This window comes from Lucilia cuprina, chromosome 5 (genome assembly GCF_022045245.1).
Source record: "Lucilia cuprina isolate Lc7/37 chromosome 5, ASM2204524v1, whole genome shotgun sequence".
In the NCBI taxonomy this organism is placed as follows: Eukaryota; Metazoa; Arthropoda; class Insecta; order Diptera; family Calliphoridae; genus Lucilia; species Lucilia cuprina.
The window spans coordinates 56,399,818-56,423,610 of record NC_060953.1 but is presented as its reverse complement, the minus strand read 5'-3'; the positions used below and the strand labels follow the sequence as shown (position 1 = coordinate 56,423,610).

Sequence of the window (23,793 nt, the reverse complement as noted above, 5' to 3'; positions counted from 1 at the left end):
TAGAACTGAACTAGAACTGAACTAGAACTGAACTAGAACTGAACTAGAACTGAACTAGAACTGAACTAGAACTGAACTAGAACTGAACTAGAACTGAACTAGAACTGAACTAGAACTGAACTAGAACTGAACTAGAACTGAACTAGAACTGAACTAGAACTGAACTAGAACTGAACTAGAACTGAACTAGAACTGAACTAGAACTGAACTAGAACTGAACTAGAACTGAACTAGAACTGAACTAGAACTGAACTAGAACTGAACTAGAACTGAACTAGAACTGAACTAGAACTGAACTAGAACTGAACTAGAACTGAACTAGAACTGAACTAGAACTGAACTAGAACTGAACTAGAACTGAACTAGAACTGAACTAGAACTGAACTAGAACTGAACTAGAACTGAACTAGAACTGAACTAGAACTGAACTAGAACTGAACTAGAACTGAACTAGAACTGAACTAGAACTGAACTAGAACTGAACTAGAACTGAACTAGAACTGAACTAGAACTGAACTAGAACTGAACTAGAACTGAACTAGAACTGAACTAGAACTGAACTAGAACTGAACTAGAACTGAACTAGAACTGAACTAGAACTGAACTAGAACTGAACTAGAACTGAACTAGAACTGAACTAGAACTGAACTAGAATTGAACTAGAACTAGTTTGAAATTGTACTAGTGCACTTATTTTTCGTTCTAAAACACTTGATATTACTCAAGGTTTTCAATCAAAAAGCTTTGCTATTGTTGCGTATGATAAATATTGAATCAATTAAATATTACTCATACGACTCGTTGAATAACTAGACATTTATTTACATATAATATTTGCAGAAAAACTTTTGTTTTTTGTTAAAAATAATAATTCACTTTGTAATGACAGCGTTAGCAATCATTGACAAAATTGCTATTTTTACAAAAAAAAAGAGAGAAAAAATCTGTTGAAATCTACTCCATTAAAAAACTTATAAAATATCAATAATGTTTACACTTTAAAATACACAACAACATACATAATTGGCAATTTTTATATAGAAAATAAGATTCATTTTTAAATATTTAGTATTAATTACAGATATTTTAGTTTAATTTAAAAAAATAAATTATTAACAAGACCTTTTTATATGATTTAGTAGTTTGTGTTATTAATTTTAGATTAAATACTTAAACAAACACAACCCAGCAAATATACAAAAACAATTTAAATTATTTTTGTTTTATTTTTTAAATATTTAAAAAATGTTTGCTGGGTGATTATCCTTTAAACATTTTAAAACTTTTAACATATTTTTAGGCTCTAAAATATTTATAATATATTAATTTATGTTGTGTTTATTTTTTCTTTTCTGGATGTATTCTTCACCCACCCTCCAAAAATCACAATCACCACAACAACAAAATATATTATATTTAATCCTATAAAAATATAAATATACATATTTACTAAAAAAAAATCAAACAAAAATATATTAACTATAATTATTGCGCAGATTATGTTAATTTAAAGCAACGTTAAAAATACTTAAAGAAATTTCTAAAAACAAAAAATCGAGCAAAAAAAACTAAACGAAACTTTTAAGTCAATTATACTCTTTAGCAAGAAAAAAAAAGAAAGAAATTAAGTTTTTACTAAATATTTAAAAAAGAAGACAAAAAAGAACAGCACAACAGAATTGTCGCAAAAAAATATAAACTAAAAATTCTAAAAAAGGCATTTAAACGACATTCACCAAAATACTGCAAAAAGTACTTAATAGAAAATTAAAAAAAAAAAAAAATAATAGAAAATTAAAAAAGAAATATAAGATTTAAATAATATAGAAATTTTTAAAAATTATCAAAAAAAAAAACATCACATCATCTTTTTTACAACATTTTATAACCAAAGAACAAAAAAAAAGAGTTTTTAATTTTTCACAATTAAACTACAACACGAAAAGCAAAAAAAAAGGAACCTATTTGTAACCCCCTGATTATCAACGAAACAAAAAATATATATTTTTGTTACAAAAAAAATTAACAGAAATTTAACAACAGCCAAATATTAAGAACAAAAAAATCCCAACATCATGATGATGGAAACAATGCCCCCCAGGTATAAATTAAAATAAATTATTTATTCTCTTAACAAATCATTTTACATTTTCATTAATCATTCTAAAGAAAAAAACCAAAAAAGATTATTCAAATTCTTTTGTTATTTTGAAAAAGTGTTAATAAGTTTTCTTTATTTGTTATAAATTTTTTGTATTGTTTTTAACGTTAATGTAACATTACTAATCACTTAATTTTCAAACAAAACGTTAAACAAAATTTTTGCTTATTAATATAAACAACAACTACTACTAATATTATTTTACTTTGTTTTATGTTAAAAAAATAAATAACACAATGATATACATAAAGTATAAATTAAATAAAAGAGGGTAGTCACAGTTTATTTTTGGAAAAGTGGGGGAAATTCAGCATACTTTTAGGGTACAAATAAAAAATTTTCCGTAGAAAATTAAAATATTTTAAAAAATTTAAAAATTGAAATAAACGATCTTTAAAAAAGAAAAAAAATTTAACATTTTCTTTGAAAGATAGAAATTTATAAAAAAAAAGTCAATGTTTAAAAAAAAGGAAATTTTCTTAAATTTTCCAAAAAGAAGGAGAAAATTTTTACCAAAAAGATAAATTTTCGAAAATTTTCTATAAAAAATCAAAAGAAATTTTCTATAAAAAAAGAAATATTTTTCAAAATTGTTTTTTTCTTTTCGAAAGATGAAAATTTTTATAACAAAGATACGTTTTATAAGTTTTTGAAAATTTTTTATATGAAAGAAATATTTTCGAAAATTTTGTATAAAAAACGGGAATTTCAAAATTTTAGAAGATAAAATAAATTTTGAACATTTAATATAAAAAGTTTTTAAAAAAGGAGAAAATAACGAAAACTTCTAAAAAAGTTTCGAAATTTAAAAATTTTAAAAAATGAGAAATTTTCGAAAACTTTCTATAAAATAGAGAAATTTTCGAAAACTTTCTATTAAAAAGAGAAATTTTTGTAAATTTTCTATAAATAGAGAAATTTTAGAAAATTTTTTTATAAAATACAGAAATTTTCGAAAATTCTTTATAAAATAGAAAAATTTTTGAAAATTTTTTATAAAATAGAAAAATTTTTTAAAATTTTCGGTAAGATATAGAAATTTTCGAAAACTTCCATAAAATAGAGAAAATTTCGAAAACTTCCTAAAAAATAGAGAAATTTTCGAAAATTTTCTATAAAATAAATAATTTTTCGACAATCTTCTATAAGATAGAGAAATTTTCGAAAATTTTCTATAAAATAAAGAAATTTTCTATAAAATAAAGAAATTTTCGAAAACTTTCTATAAAATAAAGAAATTTTCGAAAACTTTCTATAAAATAGAGAAATTTTCGAAAACTTTCTATAAAATAGAGAAGTTTTCGAAAACTTTCTATAAAATAGAGAAGTTTTCGAAAACTTCCTATAAAATAGAGAAGTTTTTGAAAATTTTCTATATAAAAAAGAAATGTTCCAAAAAATGTTTATAAAATAGTACAATTAAAAAATATAAACTTTATATAAAAAAATAATTTTTCAAAAATTTTATTAAAAGAGAGAAATTTTCTAAAAAAAGGAAAATTTTCGAAATTACATTTACAAAATTGCTATACAAAAGAAAAATTTTAAATCTATTTCTAGAGAAAATTTTAAAAATTTGCTTTAAAAAGGGAAAATTTAAAAAAAAATCTATAAAAAAGATAAATTTTTGCCAAAAATATCATTTTTTTAAATTTCTATAAAAAAATAAAAAGAGAAATTTTTGAACATTTTCTATATAAATAAAAACAAATAAGAGTTCTATATTCGGCTAATCCGAATCTTAAATACCTTTGACCATGGTGTGAAAAAAAATCAGTAAAGTTAATTTCATGTTTCTAGATTCAATATTATAAAAAATTAAAAAGTACCATAAGAAAAACGAAAAAGGTACCAAAAAATCCAAAAAGGCCATTTACTCTGGGCCCTACATACTTAAATTCATTTTAATTATAGAACAGTACCTTTTAAGGAACGAAAAGTACCAAAAAAATCGTTCTGCGGGTCCTCACTTAATTTAGGCTCCACATACTTAATTTCATGTTTCTATGAAAAAATACCAAAAAGTTCTCTTCATTTTAATTTCATGTTTCTGGGTTGTCACTTTCTCAGGGTCCTACATGCTTAATTTGATTATTCTAGATTCAATATTATACAAATTTTAAAAATAACCTTTTGAAGAACGAAAAAGTACCAAAAAATCTCCTTTATGGATTCTCACTTCGTGCCCTACATGCTTACGTTCACTATCTTCTATATACCCTCTATATGCTATTTGTACATCCCCCCGGGGCATGTTTCCCTGATAAACAACCCTCATCTTGGTGTTTTGCAATCCCAAGGTGAAAAGGTACTATCAATACCTTTAGTCTGCCGGTAATATAAACTAGTGATGTTATTTAACTCCTAAGACATTCCTTGGAACTATTTGACATGGAGTCGAAGCATAGAACCACATAATCTAATACTACGGGTGACCAGTTGCCTACAGAATACCTACATATGTAGTGGTTGTCCAAATAAGCTCGGTGCTGTTACCGAATGATATCATTGAAATTTTCTTCCTTGTACAGGTATGTTCAGAGAAAACTCAGAAGAAACATCGAAATATTGATCATAGACCCATAAATGTTTATATATTTTAGGTCCTTATTAAATTCTAAGTCATGTCTGTCCGTCCGTCTGTCTCTTGACTGCACGATAGATTCCGAATGGAAAGAGCTCGATGTTTGAAACAATATCGTTACACGTTTTTGTAAAATCCCATACAAGTCCTTGAATATTACACTCTTACGTGTTTTTTCTCTTCTTAACTGCATATAAAATGACAATTTTAAAAGTGTTGCCTACTTTTAGGAATTTGAAATATAATTTCTTTTTTTAGTTAAAAATTTTAAAACTGTGAATACCTCTCATTATTTTATGTAGCTTTATTGTAAATATAAACAAACAAAACTAACTTTAAAACAAAACTAACATAATTTGTGTAAATAAATTTTTTTTTAAATACTCCTTTTTTAAAAAAAGAAAAAAACTTAACGTCATTAAATGATAACTTTCCAACGGAAGCACATTAAAATAAATACTCTTTTTAAAATTGAAACATAATAAAATAAAAGAATATTTTTATAAACTAAATAAAAAAGTTTGTGAAAATAAACTTCAATAACAAAAAGAAAAAATGATATGAAAAAAGAACTAATTTTAATTAGCACTGACAAAAGAAAAAGCGAACATAGTTTTCGCAAATTAAATTGTAAAAAACTTAATTTAAAGACTGTAACTATTTATTATATATAAACTAAATTATTTAATTTACACAAATTTTTAAACTTGCTTCTTACAAGGTTTGGAAAGTATCATATACAAAAGGGTTATAAACCGTTTTGAATTTCTTTTTTTTTTTAATAACTCTTAGTATTCATCTCACTTTTGAATTCACTATTTTATCACTTATATATTACTCTTTACTCTTAACTAACATTATTTAAAATTTTTTATTTATTTTTTATTTTTCATTTTCTTTTCTTCTTCTATTCATTGTAAATTTCATTTGTTTCTCGCTGTGTGTAATTTGTCACTTTAATTGTAACGTAACGCAACAAAATAAAATGAACACCGTCACGTTTTAATCAACACTTTTCATGTAAATTCTTTTCGCATTCATTAATAAAATTAAATTAAAAAAAAAAAACAACAAAACTTCATCTTATATATACTCAAAACTACAACAACTACTAACCTAATTTGTGCTAAAATACAAGAAGTAGTGGTGGAATGGTTTTGTCGCCACTAAATAAGTATGTTTTACATTTAATTTGCTTAATCATTGAAACACTTTTATTTTTTGTTTATTAGAAATGTCCTTTTATTTTAATCGTTCATGTTTAAAAAAAAAACAAAATTATAAAATATGATTGTAGATTATACACATGCACTTTTTTTATAAAAAGTAATAAATTATTTTGCAAAATATAATAACGCATCGTAACTGTGACACTTTTTTATATATAGATTTTTATGTTTTCCTCCCAATTTAATTCATTTTTAAAGAAAGTTTTTAAAAAAGGAAATTTTTCAAAAATTATTTCTTAAAAAAGTTAATTTAAAAAAAAATCTTCCTTTTAGAATCTTTATTTAATCACTTTTTAGAAAAGCAATTTTGAACTTTTTAGGGATTTTCTCTAAAATCCGAAATTCTTAAATATGGGGTTATATAGGGGTCATTATAGTGCAATCCTTTTTAATTTTGGTGGAGAATTTATTTCTTCCTTAGTTACTTATGCAGAATATCTTCGTGTTATTAGTCAATTGAGGCTCGACCTTTACGAAAATCAGCAGAATTAAGACTTATATAAAACTAAGTTTATTTTCGCTTTTTGAAGCCCTATTCAAAGACGGAAGTAATGGACCGATCGCCATTGGCTCAAAAGAATACTTACTATGTAAGTAAGTAAAGTAAAGTGCGCAAAAGATTTAGACTCAGAAAATGATTTTGAACCGATTGGTATATTTTGCTTGTTATAAACATTAGTACAAATACTGGTGTAGGGTATAAAAATGTCTGTTGGTTAAAAAAAAAAAAATTATTAAATTATTATCTTTTGAGGTGCTTCAGAAACACAGTTTTCTGGAAGTAATTCTCATGAATTTTCCAAGTAAGAAATTTATAAGATAATTGGATCTAACTTCGACGAATGACATAGCCAAAGGAAGTGTATCAGAGTTTTACTGTCTCTTGACATTCTCTATATTCGTCTGAATCTGCATACCATCACACAAATCTAAGACTTGCTCATTTTGAGGATATTTCTCGTTTTGCTCTCATGGTTCTTTGCACGCTTGAGTCGAATGGTTTGGCGTTCACTAGGTTAACTACCTCGAGATCCCCCTTTTCCTTTAAAGCTAAAACATTCGCCCTTTCGTAGCCGACTACTGTCGAGCGGCCTGGTACTCATATGATGTAAACCTTATCACTGGGAGAGTATTCAGTTAAAGCTTTCCATAGAGAGATCTTTATAATCATGGGAATAGAACTGATGCGAAAATTAGTAAAAGATCGGTAAAGGGTCCATATATTGGAAATTAGTAATGAACGTTTTTGATGCTGTTGTTATCTCAACAGAATATATTGATTCACGCTACGCCACTAAGTGTCGGGGCATTCTTTGTTACATAAATCAGTTCAGTATAGAGGGATCCTGATCCATTATGTTGGGTATTTCGGACCACTAAATACATCTCTTGGAACTGCCTCAGTAGTGAGGTTGCGCGGGCTTTAAGAGTTTAATGAATGCACTGGAATAGGTCATAAGATGATGGGTATTGCATTTTAAATAATACAATCTTTATTAGCATCAATAGGGTGTTCACCTACCTGTATATCCGGAAAATTTATTTCACGTGATGTTGGCGTTGTCTCCCCTTCTATTGACTTTAGAACAGTGATTGCTTATTACTTGATGCGGTACTTATTGGAATTGATCCCATGCTGCCTGTTATTCTGCAACGGGGCAAGAGATTTAGCAGCTCGAGTACTTTAGCAAAATGCTTGTACATAGACACCGACACATCTATGTATGATTTCTTCATATAAGGATTTAGTAGTGTATGGTAGACCGCTATCAAGTCTACTCAGTGGATGACGCCACCGCGTTATATAGTCGTCAAGGCAGGTTTTCACGTAAAGTACTCGACATTCGTACATCGTTAATCTAATTTACGCTGTGTAGCAATGGATAACGGTTTTTGCACTAATGTTCCGCTTGACCAAGATACTCTTTCTAGAATGAGCGTTCATTGTATACATTAATAACGTGCCCTATAACCGTTTTGGCTAGTTAGCCTGAAGTTATGAATCTTCCACAAGATTATTGAGACATAAGCTATAATTGGTATAATTATATTTTTATAAAGTATTATTGTTGGATTAAGACCCCATTTTATGTCTATAGTTCTTCTATATATCGCACCGCAATTGATGTGCCTTGTTATGTGGTGTCTACACATAAACTTCCAATCAAGGAACACACCTAAGTACTTAACCTTTTTGTTTGCCACCACTAGCTTCTTGTCCAGAAGGCAGTGTTCATTATACGTAGACATTTTTGTCTTTCTTGTAAAAAGACAGATTTCCGTTTTCGCCGAGTTAACATTAACCCCTCATGACTTTAGGCCGTATTCAGAGCCTCCTCAGCTTTTCTACATAAATAATTTCGAAACTGCATAGCAGACAGTTCTAAGTCCTTTCTTGGTTAAAGTCCTTTGAAGGCTAAATAGTTATACCGTACACCTCCCAGCTTATCCATCTGTTCCATAATATATAGTAGAAACTGGTCTAGGGGTTGGATAAGAGTATCTTTGTGCACGCCATTTAAGGCGCCTTCGATTTGCATACCGCCAGTGTAAACAGTGTGCAATCGATGGATTCACCTATGTAGTGGTCCCTTTACATCAGCATGCTGCTTATATTTAGGGTATTTATCTTATATACTATCTTTAACCATACTATCGACCATCCGTTCCAAGGCTTTAAAAGTAGAAAGGACGTAAGACTTATCAGTCAATAGGACTTAGGTGTCATATAGCTAGGTTTATTCTATACACAGAAGGAAACAGAAATATACACGCCCGGTACTAAATTGACACCAAAGTTAGCAAAGTAAGACAACGGTTTGTTTGTCACGTTTTAAAAAAATTTAGATTTCGGCAACGAGTGTTGTCGTACGTATGTATGTGTATATTTTGACAGCGAATGCTATTGAAAAATTATAAACACTTTGGTGTCAATTTGGTACCAGACGTGTATATATCTATTTAACTCTATGTAAAGACAAGAATTTTCTACTTGGATTCTCAAGCAAAAAAAAAAAACTTTATCTAGGAAAAACTTAAAATAAGATGAAATTTTGCATGTTCTAAAATGATAAATATTCTGTCTAACTGCCTTTAACATAAACATTTATCAAAGGTCTACAGAACAAATTTCGTATGAAAATTAGATTTATAAACCATTGATAAAAGTGTATGAATTAGACCCTAAAAGAGTTTTTATATAAAAACCAACACTTAGTAAAATTAATCAAACTATAACTAATTTATATACTTTTTTTGTTTTTGTCCTCAAAAAGAGCATGTTAATAGCACGTTATTTATATAATGCAAAGTAATTAATTTAAAAATACATATACATATGTAAACTTACGCCAACAAAGAAAGAAAAAACCAAGCAAAACTAGAGCGAATAAATTTACTAAAGAGATTTACGAATTAAATGCGTTTTTATTTAAATAGTTTGGCTTTGTAGCAAATTAAAAGCTTTCAATGATAATTGAAGTGAATGGCAGTAAATTTGTAAAGGAAAAGCAAAACAAAAACAAAAAACTGCAACTTCTTAATACTCTCTCTAGTATATAATTAAAAATTCAAACCTAATTAATGAAAATGTTTATTAACTTTTTTGTTTCATTAAATAAAAAACTATTTAAGCAAAAAAACAAAATATATAAACATAAACACCTTGTAATATTTTACAAAATAAAATTAATTATTATAAAATAACGCAGCTGCACAATGCAGACACGCCCACTATTCAATGTAAAAAAATGTTATATTAATTTCATTTAAAAAACATAAATTCTGGATAGATTTATTAACATGTGTATATAAAAATGTGTAATTATATACATTGAAGGAGATTTTAGTTTTCAAAAACATTTTTCGTATATTAAATAACATTACCTTAATACACACATACATACACACATAAATGCATTACATGTGTATTATTTTCTATTTATTACATTTTCATAAATTTTCATTAAATATAAATATTTACAGCAACATTGTTTTGTCGTTTTATGTGTAAAAGTATCTTTGTGTAATTGTTATTTTAAATTTAATTGGTTTAAATTAATGCAGGATATTAATTGTTTTATTAATTATATATAAAACGATGTAGGGATGTTATCAATATTAAAGCAATCTTTCCAAAATAAGCTGATGGTTTTCTATTATAAGTTATTTATATAAAAACTATATCTACCTTGATTTGACGTTCAACATTATAAAATTGTTTTCAATAGTGCATTTATTTGAAACAGTACTTTGGTACTTTTAAGTCCTTCTTTAAATCGTCTATAAGCAAGGTCTATTCTATGGTCTGGTCTATAGTCTGGTCTGTAGTTTAGTCTATAGTCCAGTCTATAGTCTAGTCTATAGTCTGGTCTATAGTCTGGTCTATGGTCTGGTCTATAGTCTGGTCTATAGTCTTACCAATTGTCTGGCCAGAGCCTGGTCTGTAGTCTCATCTACAGTTTCATATATAGTCTACACTACAATCTAATCTAAACACTACTAAATGGACTAAAAACAGCCTAGTCTATTTTCTAGCCTATATTCTGTCTTACAGTCTGATCTCAAGTCTACCCTACAACCCAGTTTATACTCTAGTCAACACCCTAAACTATGATCTAGTGTATGTCCTATAGACTGGTCTATAGTTAAGCCCTAATCCACTGGTTTTTATTCTGCTCAAAAGTCTTGCTTATAAACTGGTCAATAATCAGGTCTATAGTCCGATCCATAGTCTGTAGTCCAGTATTTAGTCTAGTCAATGGTCTAGTCTATAGTCTAGCCTATAGCCTAGTCTATAGTATAGTCTAAAGTCAAGTCTATAGTCTAGTCTATAGTCTAGTCTATAGTCTAGTCTATAGTCTAGTCTATAGTCTAGTCTATAGTCTAGTCTATAGTCTAGTCTAAAGTCAAGTCTATAGTCTAGTCTATAGTCTAGTCTATAGTCTAGTCTATAGTCTAGTCTATAGTCTAGTCTATAGTCTAGTCTATAGTCTAGTCTATAGTCTAGTCTATAGTCTAGTCCAAATTCCAGGCTATAGTCTTTAGTATGTACTATAGTCTAGTCCATTCTACTCTATAGTCTAGTCAATAGCATAGTCTGTATTCTATTATATAGTCTAGTCTATGTTCTGGTGAAATATTCCATAATTTAGTTTATTGTCTAGTTTAAAGCAAGTCATTATCCCGGTATATAATCTACTATATACCCTTTTGTACTCTACAGTTTCAGGTCTGGATTGCAAAATAAGTTAAATACTTTTAAACCTTTAATTACTTGTTAATTCTATTAGTTCCTTTTAGTTCTACATGTCTGGTCGCTACGATAGGGGTGTACTCATCACTGAGAGATTTTCTGCAAAAATTCATAAAGACTTCGATTTGATAAATTTTTTGTGTTGTCAATTATTCATTAACCAAACTGTCCACAAGAATGTAAAAATTAATTTAGGATCTATGTATTAATATCTACATAATGTTTAATTATATTTTTTTACAAAAACATTAACATTAATGCACACACATCCACTTTAAAACCATTTTATATCACGCAATCTTTTCTAAATGTTTTATATATTTTTCCAAATTTCAAAATTTCCAAAAAAAGAACAATTTATAGTGATGTTATTAAAAATATTATTGTTAAATATTTGTAACAAAAAACTAATTGGTATTAAAGGCTTTTCACCAAAAAAAAGTATAAAAAATATATATTAAAACAAAACCTAATTATTGTTTAATAAAAACGGAAACAATCCCTCATTTCATTAAAAAAAATCTTCATAAACATTAATACTTCATATTAATTAAATATAATTTTATATTTACTTACAGATAATTATTTATTTACTATTTATTTATTTGTACAATTCTTTCATTAAATATAAATAAAAGAAACATTAAATATGACATTAATACATACTCGTACTACATGCTACAACATGCAACAACATACCACATTGTATTGTAAAATAATATTCCATTTTCCATAAACATTTTTAAAACCTTTATTTGTTTTTTAATTTTTATTTAATCATTGGTTCATAAACATTTTCAATCGATTAATAATTTGTCTTTTTTTGTTTTTTTTTTTTTTGGTTTGTTAAAATAAACAACAACAAAATAAACGCAAAAATCATTTATTTTTCTTTAACAATTGAATTTATAAATAGTTAATAAAATAATTTATAACAAAATCAATTTAAATTTAATTTTAAAAACTTAAAATCAAATATTTATTGTTGTTAAACAAATTTGTTTGTTTTTAATTTTTTCTTAAAAAAAATAAATAAAAATTGAATTAAAAAATCTACAAAAAATATTAAAATATATATTTGCTTTATTTGGTGAATGTCCTAAATGCCAATTGGTCGGTTATATAAGTATTTAAACAGAATAATTTTTTTTAATAAAATGGAATATTTTTTGTACAAATACAAAGTGTATAAAAATGTATGTTGCTAATTAATATATGTTATTTTCAATATTTTCAGAAATATCTGAGAAATTAAACTTTGTTTCTGAAATTTATATATTTTCTAAAATATAGACCTTAATGGTGTTCATATAATGTTTAAACGCGATCATTACAATTCTCTGCAATGAATAGTTTAAAAAATTCATCTCATGTATTAATCTGTAGATTAATCTATGGATTAGTGTGTGGATCAATTTATATTGTATCTATATAGTCTAAGTCTTTGTATCAGTCTCTAGATTGATTTACAGATCAGTCTTTAGATTGATATATGGATCAGTCTTTAGATTAATCTATAGATCAGTTTCTAGATTGATCTATAGATCAGTCTCTAGATTGATGTATAAATCAGTCTCTAGATTGATCTACGGATCAGTATCTAGATTGATCTATAGATCAGTCTCTAAATTGATTTATGGATCAGTCTCTAGATTGATCTATAGAACAGTCTCTAGATTGAACTATAGATCAGTTTCCATATTGATCTATAGATTAGTCTCTAGACTGGTCTATAGATCAGATCTAGATTGATCTATAGATCAGCCTCTAGATTGATTTATAGATTAGTCTGTAGATTAATCTATAGATCAGATCTAGATTGATCTATAGATCAGCCTCTAGATTGATCTATATATGAGTCTCTAGTTTGTTCTATAAATCAGTCTCTAGATCGATCAATAGATCAGTCTCTAGATTGATCTATAGACCAGTCTCTAGATTGATCTATAGATCAGTCTCTAGATTAATCTATAAATCAGTCTCTAGATTGATCTGTAGATCTGCCTCTTGATTGATCTATAAATCAGTCTCTAGATTGATCTATGTATCAGTCTCTAGATGGATCTATAGATCAGTCTCTAGAATGATCTATAGATTGATCTATAGATCTAGATTGATCTATAGGATAGTCTCTAGATTGATATATAGGTTAGTCTCTAGATCGATCAATAGATCAGTCTCAGATTGATCTATAGATCAGTCTCTAGACTGATCTATAGACCAGTCTCTAGATTGATTTATAGATCAGTCTCCAGATTAATCTATAAATCAGTCTCTAGATTGATCTGTAGATCTGCCTCTTGATTGATCTATAAATCAGTCTCTAGATGGATCTATGTATCAGTCTCTAGATGGATCTATAGAATAGTCTCTAGAATGATCTATAGATTGATCTATAGATCTAGATTGATCTATAGGATAGTCTCTAGATTGATATATAGGTTAGTCTCTAGATTGATCTATAGATTGGTCTCTAGATCTATAGATTAGTCTCTAGATTAATCTATAGATAAACCTCTAGATTGATCTATAGATCAGTATCTAGATTGATCTATAAATCAGACTCTACATTAATCTATAAATCAGTCTCTACTGATACTGTCTTTAGACTGATTTATAGATCAGTATCTCGATTGATGTATAAATCAGCCTCTAGATTGATCTATTGATCAGTCTCTAGATTCTGCATCTATAGTTCGTTAAACTAGTCTTGAGATTGACCGATAGTCAAGTTTATAGATTTTTCTTCTATAAATTGACCTACTATAGATCAGCCTATAAATTGAAATGTAAGGAATGCAAACCAGTCTACAGATTTATCTTTAGAGCAGTCTATATACTAAAAATTGAACTAGGCTATCATCAGATAAAGAGAGAGACCATAGACTGATATATTAACTAGTATATAGATCGACTTGTAAATTATTTTGTGATCTATTGTTCTACAGACCATACCTATAGAGAAGTTTAAATACAGATATAAACCAGATGATAAATTGATCTTGAGCTTATTTTATAAATTTCTGTTAATCGAGATCAGTAACATTTTCTGCTACATAGGTTGCTTTTCAGAATAACCTGAAAAATCCATTCCAAACTTAATCGTTTTCTTCCAGCATCGTAGCAAAAAAAAAACTATTATTATCTCTTATAATAGCAACATAAAAATAGTCTCCCTAAGGGTTCATTTTATTGTTTCATCATGTTTTTAATATTGATATCATCATATAAATTGTCTTAACATGTGTATTGTTTAACAACAAAAGAAATGAAAATTCATATCAACAAATTTCAAGTTTATTTACCAAGAATATTATTAAAAGCATTCCAACTACAAAGTGAATGTCATTTTAAAGTATTGATGATTTTTACATTAACTCATCATTGATAATGAATTTATAGGGATTCCCTCTCGTTTATTGTTTTCTTAAACATTTGATATTTTTATGTTTCATATTCTAGACTAAATGAATTATAACTTTTATGGACAGCCTATCTTTCAATCTGTTGTTTACACACTATGTTGCAATAACATGTCCTTACAAAGCCTTAACATAAAAATATGTTACAATTATTGTTTTTTTTTTTTTTTTTTTTGTTAACACTTTTCCAATGAAAATCCTAAAATGCAAAACTTTCAGTATTTTATCAAATAACAATAATAATAACATTATCTTCAAACATGTATGAATTTAACAACATATCATACATCATACTTACAGCAAGATTTGTTTGAACAGCAGCAGCAGCAACAACAATAACAAAAGAAAGCTTTGTATTTTCATAGTATTTAAAATTTCCACAGAAGAAGCATTTATCTGAAATCCTCTATGTCGATTTACGATTGCAAAATACACTTGCACGCACTCTATGTGTATTAAGGATATACAATGAAATTAACCCTTGAAAGCATCAAAAGACTATTTTAAATATGGTACTTGTCATTGTAATTGAACAAAATTATGCAAAATATTTTTACAAAGACTTAAATGGAAAATGATATGCATTTGCTTAGGCAATTTCTTTTTAAAATTATTTCTTAAGTACGGAAAGTCTTCATGCACTTATTGAGTTTTAAAACTTGAAATCAAAGTGGAAAAAAAAAACTTTTAATATTTCAATGATTTGATACAATGTACATTTATTATTAAGATATCAAAGGATATATATTTTTTTAATTTACAAAGGAATTATTATTATTAGATGTATGTATATATAAACGAGAGCACTTTTTTAAGCCTCAGCCAGTTAAGGGTTAAATAAAATGCAATGACCTATAAAACATTTATTTACACTCAAATACACTTGACTTTATTAATATCCATAATGAAGTTTTTCTCTCAGCTGTAACAGTTATTGTTTTTATTAAATGTATCGTTATTGTTGTCACTCATTTACATACACAAACATATGTATGTATGTGTTTAACTACACACAAATAAAAACAGTTTAATTCCCAGTAGTTCGTTTGATGTCGCAGTGTTACCTCTAGCCCATAACAACTGAACATATGTTAGTTCTACGTGGAACTTAATTGTCATTTCATAGTTTACAAAGAGATAGGCAGAAAGCTAGTCCCAGGTAGTTTATGCACAACAATTTTGCATAAGTTTGTAAGGTGTCCACTTTTTAGATTACTTAAGGGAGTATAAAGTGAAGACTGCGTCCACTCTCGCTTACAAAGGAAACACTAAAATAACGACTGTCTTCAATCTTGTTTACAATGAGCACAACCTGGTGGTCAGCAATCTCTTCAAATGCATTGACACTTTGTCAAACTCTTGTGTTCTGATAAAAAACAAAGAGGATTTGAATGAAATTACGTACACAAGGAATGTGAATTTTAAGTTTCCATGTTTGAAACCAACAATAAATTTCTTTAATAAATAATGAGGAAAGCTACCAGAACTGCTGGGTAAGAATAGGTTTATATGTACTGCGTTACAGATAATCAAGCACCTACACAAACCAAAAACTAAACTTAATAGATTCAACAAATAAAAACTGTAAGAGTTTTTCTTATCGAAAGTCTAAAGCATGATCAATAGACCAAGTCTATAAAGTGATCTTGTGCTCGGTTATAAATGGAGGTATATGTTGAACATTGTATTGAAACATCTAGTCTAGATATATGTTAAGCTTAAGATGATTTATAAACTAAACTGCCCTTAGATCTGTAGAAAGATTAATTTAGAGATCAGTCTATAGATCACACTATAGATAAGTATATAGATTAGGCTATAGATATGTTTATAGATCAGTCCACATATTGATATATAGATTAGTCTTATGATTGACTTGTCGACCAATTTGATCTTCTTTATACTGATCAAAGAACACATCAAATTCAAAGACTATAAGTTTTTGGATTGATATGTAGATCAATTCTTCATTTTAAATATTGATCAATAGATCACTTAATAGTTTATATATTCTTACATAAATCATTTTATAAATTTATTTAATATTATGTATATTGAAATGTACATTAGAGCAAAATATTTGTAGATTCATACACCGATACTTACATTAGTCTATAAACTGATCTATTGCATAATATACTGAATGATCAATATGCCAACCTATTTCTATATTGATCCATTACTCTATGGATTGATCTACAGTAAAGATTCCTATCAAGCTATTAACATTTACTGTACTATAGGTTAATGTATGGACTGTTCTGGTCTACAGACTGACACATAAATAGATAAGTGGACTAATCTATAAACGTTTCTATAGACTAATCTATAGATCAGTCTAATCTGTAGATTTATCTACTGATCAGTTTATAGACGAATAAAGACCTCAGTCAATGTTTCTTAAGGTAGTATTCATTGATATATAGTCAAGTATATAGACTTATCTTTAGAGCAACATTATACTATAAACTGATCTTTTGAACAATATACTAAATGATCTATCCTATTGATTGGTTATTCTATGGATTGATCTGCAGTAAAGATTCATATCTAGTTCAATATGTTATATCGATAAATTTATAGACCAATCAGTCTATATATCCTGTCTTTAGGCCAACGTATGAACGTGCTATTCAAAAATGTATTTATGGACTGATTTATAAATAGATACATGGACTGATCTGTAAGACTGTCTAAAGATTGATCTATAAATAAGTTCATGTAATGATCTATTAATCTGTTTATAGATCGATTTATAAACCAGTTTATAGAGTATATTATATAATCATTTCGTACATCAAGAGCGGATTTAAGGGAGGTAAAGGGAAATCAATCTACCCATTACTAAAAACTGTTAACTATTTTGAAATTATTTTAAGTATAAACGAATATATTTCTGTATTGGTTGGTGTCAATGTTAAAAACATTGTAATACTATTATCTTGTTGAAATTTTACCAGATGTGTTTCCGAAATAAATGAAAACACTGCAGAATAAATGAGAAAACTTTGTTTTTTTTTTCTCGCCAACAATTACATTATTTTTGTTTTGGCTTACTAAAGAACCTTTGATTTCCCCTTTCCTCAAAAACGGTAAATTTATATAAGTTTTACTGTTTTAAAAAGCTGAGTGTAGGTGTGTTTGTGTACATATAGTATATCTTTATGTACAAAAGAATAAAACTGCATTTTGGGCTTGATTATCACAGATTAATATTAAATTGAAAACCATTGTGTTCATTTATTTATAAATGAGTAGAGAGAAAGAAAGAAAGATAGGATACATTTGCAATACGTTGCATACATGTAAACTAATACATTTACAGAACTCACATATATACTCTTTTAAAAGGATTACAAGGATTAACATTCCTTTTTGGTAGAGGTGGATGTTAAACAACGAATAAACTTAATCCAATTTGTTATATAAAAATGTTAATATGGCAAAAGTTTTTAATGTTTGTCTTTTTGTTGTTGTTAAAATTAAACTTAAATGTCTTTGAAGTAACATAAAATTTACAGTTTTGGGTGATTGTAATAAGATTTGTGTATGATTTCCTTGGCAAAAGCAATTTTAAGGGGTCTTTTTGTCACTGATGGCAATGAGAATTTTTTAAGAATAATTTTATAAAATTTAACAATGATTTTCCTTAAGTACTTGATTTTTAAAATTTTTAAAAGCCATAAACAGATACTGGCCATTCAATAGACTAGTCTATAGATCAGTCTATAAACTAGTCAGCTAGGCTATAGATTACTCTATAGACTGGCATATAGATCAATCAATAGACCAGTATATAGAAAATCAATCAATAGATCAATCAATAGACCAGTATATAGAAAATCAATAGACCAGTCTATAGATCAATCAATAGACCAGTCTATAGATCAATCAATAGACCAGTCCATAGATTAATCTATAGACTGGTCTATAGATCAAACTGTAGACTGGGCTATAGATCAAGCTATAGACTGGGCTATAGATCAATTTATAGACTAGTATTAGATCAATGTATAGACTGGTCTATCAATATATCTATAGACTGGACTATATTTATCTATAGACTGGTCTTCTGATTAGTATATAGACTGGTTTCTAAATCAATATACAGAATGTAGATGAATCTATAGACTGGTCTGTAGATCAATCAATATACTGATCTATAGTTCAATCTATTGACTGGTCTATAGATCAATTTACAGACTGGTCTAGAAATCCATCTATAGACTAGTATATAGATCAATCAATCTATAGATTGGTTTATAGATCAATATGTAGATTGGTTTATAGATCAGTCAATATATAGACTGGTTTATAGATCACTCTATTGATCACTCTATGGACTGATCTACAGATCACTCTATGGACTGATCTATAGATCACTCTATGGACTGATCTATAGATCACTCTATAATCTAGTCTATAGATCACTCTATAGTTTAGTCTATAGATCAATCTATAGTCTGGTCTATAGATCAATCCATGGACTGGTTTATAGATCAATCTATAGACTGGTTTATAGATAACTCCATAAACTTTTCTATAGATCATCCTGTAGACTGGTCTGTATGTATCACTCAACAGACTCGTCTAAATAGACTGGTCTATGGATCACCCTATAGACTGGTCTATAGACCACTCTAAAGACTGGTCTATAGACCACTCTAGAGACTGGTATAGACCACTCTAAAGACTGGTATAGATCACTCTAAAAACTGGTCTATAGACCACTCTAAAGACTGGTCTATAGACCACTCTAAAGACTGGTCTCTCTAAAGACTGATCTATAGATCACTCTATAGACTGACTTATAGATCACTCTATAGACTGGTCTACGGATCAATCGATAGACTGTTCTATGGATCAATCGATAGGCTGGTATATAGATCAATCGATAGGCTGGTCTATAGATCAATCTATAGATTGTTGTATCGATAAAAATTGACTCTTTTATAGATCAACCAATAGACTAATCTGATGACGAATCAATAGTCTGGTGTAGATCAATCTATATATCTACTCTAATAATTTTAAATGTTTCAAAAAATAACTATTCAATTTTGACTACGTTGGCGTAAGAGGGAGAAATCAGCTAATTTTCCAATATTTTTTTTTCTATAACATTTAAATTTAATTAAATTTTTCAAAATTTCTACACTTACACAAAATACTAACATTATTTGCCCATAAAGCATATATAATAAAAGCATAAGCATATTTTTAACTCATTGCATTTATATTTTACTATTTTTTGCTAAAAAAAATAATTTAATAATAATTTTTTCCCTACATACTTATATATTTAAAAAAATATTTTAAATACTTTTTTTCATGTCATGTGTTTTTAATAAATATTATACAACTAATTTTGTTTGATTAAATAATTAAAAATTTTTTTCACTCTCATATTATAAAAATAATATTTTATTAAAAAATAATATTTATTTAAAATTAATAACAAATAGTATAACAAATATTTACTAAAAAAAACATAAACAAATATTTTCTTTATTTAAAAAAAAATAATAAAACATAAAACAAACAAAAACTCATCGAAATAGTTTGCAAAAGCAAGTCAGCGTGATGAGTATGAATTTATCTGCAAAATTGGATGAGCTTCAAAGAGGCGATAGACACATGGAGACTACAGTGGCCTTGTGTGAGATACGAACACAACTGCAGGAACTCACAAAGTCGGTTGAAAGTTGTCAAAGCGAAGTATCAGAAGTAAGTTTTTTTTTTAACTTTTTAATTAATTTCAAATATAAAAATGTTTAAAACTAATTTCCTGTTTTTTTTTTTTTTTTGCTTTAGGTAAAACGTGATATGGTGGCCATAAAACACGAACTCGATACTGTGCAACAAGTTAAAGAAGAAATTGAAGAATTACGTGAATATGTCGATAGATTGGAAGAGCATACGCACAGAAGGAAGCTAAGACTTTTAGAACAAGTTTGTAGCTTAAATTATTTGCCATGTTGTGTAATTAAAATATTAACAAAAAAACAAACGACTTCAAATTTCATTTAAAAAATATAATTCAAAACAAACTCTCTTCCTACCACACAAAAACAAACATTACAAACAAAACACCCTATACAAGCCAAAAAATCTTAAACTATTTTAAAACTTTAAAATCTTTCCATTGTTACTACTCTTCACCCCTTCCTTTAAACCCTGATGATACAGACCATGTATGAAAACATTACATTCAGTTCATTACTGTTTAAACACTTGTAATTGAATCATAAATTAAATGAAATTATGCCAGTCAAATGTTGCCTATTTATTATATATACTTATATACTAACCCATCTTTAAAAAAAATAGTTTGTTTATATATTTACACTTTTTTCGTAGCACTTTTTAGGATTTCTAATTATTTTTTTTATATTTTCTTTTTCACTTTTAATTAGTTCTTAGCAATATTTTAAAGGCACTTTTTATTGTTACTCCTCTCACAAAATTACCCGTTTTAACCCCATTGAGCCCTTCTTTACTTTAACTTAATCTTGTTTAAATTCCAAACCCCCTTCCACCCCTTTCAACTCAAATGATTTAGTCCTGTTTTGTAGACTATAGTCTAGTCTATAGACTATAGTCTAGTCTATAGACTATAGTCTAGTCTATAGACTATAGTCTAGTCTATAGACTATAGTCTAGTCTATAGACTATAGTCTAGTCTATAGACTATAGTCTAGTCTATAGACTATAGTCTAGTCTATAGACTATAGTCTAGTCTATAGACTATAGTCTAGTCTATAGACTATAGTCTAGTCTATAGACTATAGTCTAGTCTATAGACTATAGTCTAGTCTATAGACTACAGTCTAGTCTATAGACTATAGTCTAGTCTATAGACTATAGTCTAGTCTATAGACTATAGTCTAGTCTATAGACTATAGTCTAGTCTATAGACTATAGTCTAGTCTATAGACTATAGTCTAGTCTATAGACTATAGTCTAGTCTATAGACTATAGTCTAGTCTATAGACTATAGTCTAGTCTATAGACTATAGTCTAGTCTATAGACTATAGTCTAGTCTATAGACTATAGTCTAGTCTATAGACTATAGTCTAGTCTATAGACTATAGTCTAGTCTATAGACTATAGTCTAGTCTATAGACTATAGTCTAGTCTATAGACTATAGTCTAGTCTATAGACTATAGTCTAGTCTATAGACTATAGTCTAGTCTATAGACTATAGTCTAGTCTATAGACTATAGTCTAGTCTATAGACTAGATAGTCTAGTCTATAGACTATAGTCTAGTCTATAGACTATAGTCTAGTCTATAGACTATAGTCTAGTCTATAGACTATAGTCTAGTCTATAGACTATTGTCTAGTCTATAGACTATAGTCTAGTCTATAGACTATTGTCTAGTCTATAGACTATAGTCTAGTCTATAGACTATAGTCTAGTCTATAGACTATAGTCTAGTCTATAGACTATAGTCTAGTCTATAGACTATAGTCTAGTCTATAGACTATAGTCTAGTCTATAGACTATAGTCTAGTCTATAGACTATAGTCTAGTCTATAGACTATAGTCTAGTCTATAGACTATAGTCTAGTCTATAGACTATAGTCTAGTCTATAGACTATAGTCTAGTCTATAGACTATAGTCTAGTCTATAGACTATAGTCTAGTCTATAGACTATAGTCTAGTCTATAGACTATAGTCTAGTCTATAGACTATAGTCTAGTCTATAGACTATAGTCTAGTCTATAGACTATAGTCTAGTCTATAGACTATAGTCTAGTCTATAGACTATAGTCTAGTCTATAGACTATAGTCTAGTCTATAGACTATAGTCTAGTCTATAGACTATAGTCTAGTCTATAGACTATAGTCTAGTCTATAGACTATAGTCTAGTCTATATACTATAGTCTAGTCTATAGACTATAGTCTAGTCTATAGACTATAGTCTAGTCTATAGACTATAGTCTAGTCTATAGACTATAGTCTAGTCTATAGACTATAGTCTAGTCTATAGACTATAGTCTAGTCTATATACTATAGTCTAGTCTATAGACTATAGTCTAGTCTATAGACTATAGTCTAGTCTATAGACTATAGTCTAGTCTATAGACTATAGTCAAGTCTATAGACTATAGTCTAGTCTATAGACTATAGTCTAGTCTATAGTCTGAACTATAGTCTAGTCTATAGTCTGAACTATAGTCTAGTCTATAGTCTGAACTATAGTCTAGCCTATAGTCTGAACTATAGTCTAGTCTATAGTCTGAACTATAGTCTAGTCTATAGTCTGAACTATAGTCTAGTCTATAGTCTGAACTATAGTCTAGTCTATAGTCTGAACTATAGTCTAGTCTATAGTCTGAACTATAGTCTAGTCTATAGTCTGAACTATAGTCTAGTCTATAGTCTGAACTATAGTCTAGTCTATAGTCTGAACTATAGTCTAGTCTATAGTCTATAGTCTGAACTATAGTCTAGTCTATAGTCTATAGTCTGAACTATAGTCTAGTCTATAGTCTGACCTATAGTCTAGTATATAGTCTGAACTATAGTCTAGTCTATAGTCTGAACTATAGTCTAGTCTATAGTCTGAACTATAGTCTTGATTATAATCAGGTATATAGTCTGTACTGTAATATATTTTATAGTTTAGACTATAGTCTTGTCAAAAGTCCCACTCATAGATTAGACTATAGATCGGACTATGGACTAGACTATAGCCCAGATTATAGAATATAGACCAGTATATATTCTGGACTAAAGTCTAGGCTATAGTACACTCTATAGTCTGGACTATAGTCTATTCTTTAATTTGCACTATATTCAAGTTTATTACCTGGTTATAATCTAAAGTTTCCACTCTAGTTTATAGTCTCTAGCACTATTGTCTAATATAGTGTCTGTTCTATAGTCCTGACTAAAGTCTTATCTATATTCTGGACTACAGTCTAATCTATAATCCCGACTATAGTATATTCTATAGTCTGGTATATATAAGAGTCCGAACTATAGTCTATTCAATTCCTAGGACTGCAGTTTTTGACAAAAGTCTGAACTAAGATATATATAGAGTCTTTTGTAAAGTTTGGACTATATTCAAGTCCATGGTATAGTTTAAAACTTAATTTTTATTAGTGATTATATTCCCTAATTGG

The 23,793-nt window shown here is 27.9% G+C and overlaps 1 protein-coding gene across 1 annotated transcript in view; it reads left to right on the top strand.

Moving 5' to 3' along the window:
* The window catches only part of LOC111680939 (glucose transporter type 1), a 59,247-nt gene that overhangs the window by 4,860 nt on the left and 30,594 nt on the right, over nt 1-23,793 (top strand). Inside the window, 2 exon segments of the mRNA XM_046951271.1 lie at nt 20,212-20,377; nt 20,465-20,602. Of these exon segments, the coding sequence (XP_046807227.1) occupies nt 20,212-20,377; nt 20,465-20,602 (304 nt within the window).